This window comes from Nestor notabilis, unplaced genomic scaffold, assembly GCF_000696875.1.
Source record: "Nestor notabilis isolate BGI_N333 unplaced genomic scaffold, ASM69687v1 scaffold473, whole genome shotgun sequence".
NCBI classification, from domain to species: domain Eukaryota; kingdom Metazoa; phylum Chordata; class Aves; order Psittaciformes; family Psittacidae; genus Nestor; species Nestor notabilis.
Genome location: NW_009921305.1, coordinates 22,759 through 27,531, shown reverse-complemented (window position 1 = coordinate 27,531; position 4,773 = coordinate 22,759). Strand labels below are relative to the sequence as shown.

The 4,773-nt window shown below is 45.0% G+C and overlaps 1 protein-coding gene across 1 annotated transcript in view; it reads right to left on the bottom strand.

The window, feature by feature from the left end:
- Positions 1–1,546: 1,546 nt before the first annotated feature.
- Positions 1,547–4,773, bottom strand: part of LOC104403047 (amiloride-sensitive sodium channel subunit alpha-like) — an 8,825-nt gene continuing 5,598 nt past the window's right edge. The window contains exons 8-13 of the mRNA XM_010011080.1: positions 4,689–4,773; positions 4,066–4,144; positions 3,402–3,459; positions 2,594–2,649; positions 2,221–2,296; positions 1,547–1,957 (exon numbers count right to left, since the gene is read on the bottom strand). Of these exons, the coding sequence (XP_010009382.1) occupies positions 1,547–1,957; positions 2,221–2,296; positions 2,594–2,649; positions 3,402–3,459; positions 4,066–4,144; positions 4,689–4,773 (765 nt within the window). The remainder of the gene's footprint in view (positions 1,958–2,220; positions 2,297–2,593; positions 2,650–3,401; positions 3,460–4,065; positions 4,145–4,688) is intronic.

The window sequence follows — 4,773 nt, the reverse complement described above, 5'->3', positions numbered from 1 at the left end:
GGTCATACCTTAGTGCTTGTGGTATCATCCCTGAAATATCTGTCCCATTTGGAGCTCCTTCTGTCTGAGCTGTGCACTGCCAGTGTGGAGCACAAACTGGGGCACATATGGGAGTCATTGCCTGAATCATGCCATGGAAAGGTATCAATCCCGAGTGCCAGCTCCCTGCTCCAGCTGCTGCTCCCTGATGGAAAGCTGCTGTGATAGCTGCCACTCTCCCAGATGAAAGCTAAGCAGTGGGAAATGGACTCACCCACTGCAACGGAGCCCACGTGTTCCTGGTCACTACCACCAGGCTGGTGTTTTACAGCCCCTTTCCTCTGGGTTTGCTCCACGTCTCTGTAGAGTCTCCTTGTGAATAAAAGCAAAAATAATTAAGAAAATCAAGCAAAAAAGTGAGACTTCAGAAGCATCGTGGGGTCAGCAGCACACTGAAGGCTATGGGGGTCTCACCTTTGTGCCTGGAACCAAACCTCTTCTCATGATTTGACCCTGTGCATTTAGGCTTCTGCAGGTAATGTCTGGACACTCTGAAGAAGACTTTTCCATACCCAACACTGAGAAGGAACCATCAGACAGTAACAAACCCAAGTATCAGCTGAAGGCAAAACAAAGTCGAGCTGAACCCCAGTCACAGTCTGTATCCAGAGCATTTTATTACTTAAAAAAGTTACAAAACAGCGCAGTGATTTCCTGTTAATTCTTGTTTTCCACAGCAAGTCACAAACAAGATCCTAACAGTAAAATGCTCCTGTGCAAACACCATCAAAAATAAACGTCTTCTTTTATGTACACATAAGTTACTGTCAAATATTAACATTAAAACCATCTCTATTTATAAAGGGGCTGCAACAAAAATGCAGCATTTTAGTCTCCTAAATAAACCCGATGCTTTGCCTGCAACACACAGAAGTTTTCAACCCTGTTTCTTCTCTTTCCTTACCTGCAGGATAGTTAAGTCTCATTTGAATTAATCTAACCTAAAAGCATCTCAGCAGCAGCATCCTGTGCATTGTCTTCAACACACAGGTTAAGGACAGAGAGGTGTCTGGGGAGCAAAGCTGTGATCAGAGCCACCTCTTGTCATTACGTGCTCTGTCATCCTCAAGACAACAGCGAGTGACAGGAGCACACAACCCTCAGCCTCCTCTGGAAACCTTCCCTTTAAGAGCCAGGCTGACTTCTCCTTTGAGTACATGTGTGAAATGTAGATGGGCCTGTCTGAAGCCACAGGCTGATTTCCTCACAAGGCTTTAGAAGTTAAAAGCTATGAATAGGCTTTTATGAGGATTCCACAACTGTCCCAGAGAGGAGAAGTTCTCCCCTCCCTGGACACTCATTAGGAATGAAAGAACATTGCATGATGCCTGAATCCAGGCCACATGAATGGTTTAGTAATGAACTTGTAATAGCTGAAGGAGGATTGCCAAGCTCTCAGTGTGCTGTTCAGTGCTCACAGAATGTTTCTGTTTGCAACTTTCCTGACAGCACCTGAGCATTAGGAGAGTTCCAAGTCTCCCACTTCCCTGTGCACACAAACATATCCTTAGCTATTCACTTCCCCTTCCAAAGTGCTGTCCTTCATGTATCTAAATCCATTAAGCACCACATCTGGGCAATGCTCTGGCATTTCCAGCTTGCTGGAGAATGGGTGAAGACGCAGGTCTCCCTCCTTCATGGCAACAGTGACTCCAGAAGGATGAGGATGAGCAGAATCATCACCTTTTGCAACTTCTTCCTGCACAACTCGGTAGTTCTCTAGGGTCAAGCTCACACTGGGGATGGCAGGAGTGTGAGCTACGTTCATTGTCTTCCTTGACCTGAACCTTTGGTAGCAGAAGAGAAGAGATAAGACGAGTGTGTCTATGAGCAGCTCAAACATTTCAACTACAGACAACACTGAGGATCCAAACCAGAGGCTCCACTGGCTTCCCATGCTGGACAGAAGTAGATTCTCCTGAGGAAAGAATCAAAAGGTTGTGTTTATCAAACACAGCAGAGCTCTGGGAACATGGAATTACTGTGTATCGCCAGCAGGTCAGTTAGCTGCCTGCCATTTGGGAAGGAATTCTGTGTGGTTGTGTAAAATGGGACATTTTCACTCTCTTCTTTAAGAAGAATAATCTCAGGGGGCTGTAGATAACCCTCCCTCCAACCCCACACAGCATACCATGAGTAGTGACAAGTAACTACGTTTTCAGCTGATGTAGTGCAACCTACTGTGAGTAAAGGAGACTCGTTCACAGACTGGTAGTTCAGTTGCTGGTAGAAGATTGTCACCTTGGCAATATCCTTCCTGTATGGGAGAAAGGGAGCAGTTAGCAATGGTGGGATGTCCACCTCATTCACCTGGTGGAAGGTAGGTCTGGCACTCTCATCTCACCACTCAGGCTTTCTTCCTGAGGGTCTTTAACGTAAGCTTAGGGAAAGGTTACAGAAGTGACTGTCCCACAGTGCTGTGAGCAAAGATGGGAAATTCACTGGATGACCCTGTCCATTTTCCTCTTGTCTTCCCTTTCCAGCCTACACATCCTGTAAGGATGAAGAGTTAATCCAGATGCTTTAAGAGGAGCACCTTCTCACAGTGACTGACCTGTTGCTGGTGGAGTTATATCCATTCTGATGCCTCAGAGCTTGGCGGACCCAGTCCTGCAGCAGAGTACAGGTATGTTACTGTCAATCTGCCTTCTGAGTATGTTTAATACTTTGCAAATGTAGATTTTATAAGCAATAAAGTGGCTGTTGCAAGTAGTAACAAAGGATGTAAATCATTAGTTTATAACATATAGTGATAGCTATCAAATAGTAACTGTGTTTGCCACAATAGCAAGGAAATACACACTGATATTTTAGTTGTGTGTAGTACTCTGGCTCTTAAATTCTGCCCTTAATGGCAATGTCACCAAATCATTTCCTCTCTCCAAATGTATTGGTTGTACTTACATCTACATTATCACCTCTTTCACATGAGTTAATTACCCAGTCCTACAGCCTTAATGCCCATTTAACATTATAACATGAGACATGGCAAGAGGTCATCTGCTGACTCACAGTTACCATTGTAGCCCTGCAGCACCTCACAAGCAGTGATGAGTTGTTATACCACAACACCCACTGGAAGCAGAAAGTCATTAACACCAGTTCGTAGGTGGGACCTGAGGCAGTGAGATGAATTGCTTAAGGTCACAAAGAAGTTTGGATGAGAACTGGAATTGAATGTACCTCTCTAGCACTTTAGTCTGGCATCTTCACTACAAGGTTGGGCCCAGGTTTTGGACCAGTTTGCTCTATTTGCCACTTCCATTGCTGTGGCCTGGCTCACTGTTTGCACCCTGAATGTTCCACCAGGCACAGTAAACACAGCATCCCCTCTAAACACAGCAGTTGTTTGTATGCACTACCTGAGACTTCGCTGATGGCCATTTGGCTGTCCCAGCAGATACCTTGTACAGTGATTCCCTGACAAGATAAAAATGGAGATTGTGATCACTATGACTCTTGGCATTTAACAGTGAATACACGAAGGAGTTTGACAATGGGAACTACTTGCTCAGAGCAGAAGTTCTGAGACACTGGGAGAAGCTTGTAGGTCAGCTTAGAAAATAAAGCCAGAGGTTGCCTGAAAACTGCTCAGGTCAGGAGGAAAACCAGAACAGTTCCCAAATCCTGACAACTTTTCTTTGACACATTCAAACCCGAAGTATTTGATATTTTGCTTTAAAATTATGTCTTTCCATTCTGAAGCTGACCTACAATAAAAAAGGTGAACCAAGAAAAGTAACAGAGATAAAAACTGACACAAACAATTTGGTTTGGGTTTGATAGAACATCTCAGTGTGATGAAAACAGTTTCCTTCTGCTGTCCTGCACTCACAAAGCTCTTCTTTAGTTTGCCTAATGCGGTCACCTTTCTCCTTTCTCAGCACTGGAGTGCAAGCATCCAACTGAAATCTCTGCTTCAGAAAATGCCAGTGGGTCCACATATTTTCCACTAAATTGCCAACATTTCCACTGGAATTTTCCTCTGTAAGCTGGCATTTAGTGCTCTCTGCTTTCGTGACCTACCGGCAGGGCTTGGGACACTGCTCAAAGCAGTTGAGGTGATGGTTTCTGAGCCTGTTGTATAGCTGGTAAAAGCAGTGACCTGGTGAAAGAAACAGAACACACTCAGACACTTCCTCAGGAAATGGGAGGCTACCAAACCCTCTGCCCTCACCTTGGCTTTCCCAAGCACACAGCACTCTCTGAGAGACCTATTTTTGGCTCACTCTCACTTTGGAATGGTTCCAGATGGCTGAGTTAATCACTTGTGTGCAGTGGAGGTACCTCCCCTCTAAGGGGGAGGACAGGCCAACCTGAAAAGGTTGCTGAGGACAGGCCAAGCAGAAAACCAAGTGAAGTTATTCAGAGCTTTGTCTTACACAAGCACAGCCACCAATACTGGTAACAAGAAAGAGCTTGGCCCTGTATTAATGTTCTTAATAAAAGGATGCTTGATAGCATCAAGACTTTTATGCACTAACTTGATATCCATGCAAATACATGGATGCCACCTGGCTGGATTCTGTGATGTGAGGAATTAGTCTAAGCAGGAAGCAGGCATAAAGTAGAAGGGCAAATCTATGGAGTCATGTAATCAGTGACTGCTGTAGGAAGGTGTTCTTCCACAAGGACAGTTCTGCTCTTACCCCATGCAGGCTGCTTGTTGTAGTCACAGTACTCAGCACCAGGAGGCAGTGGGTAGTAGTAGTAGCCACAGCCGCACTTCCGAAC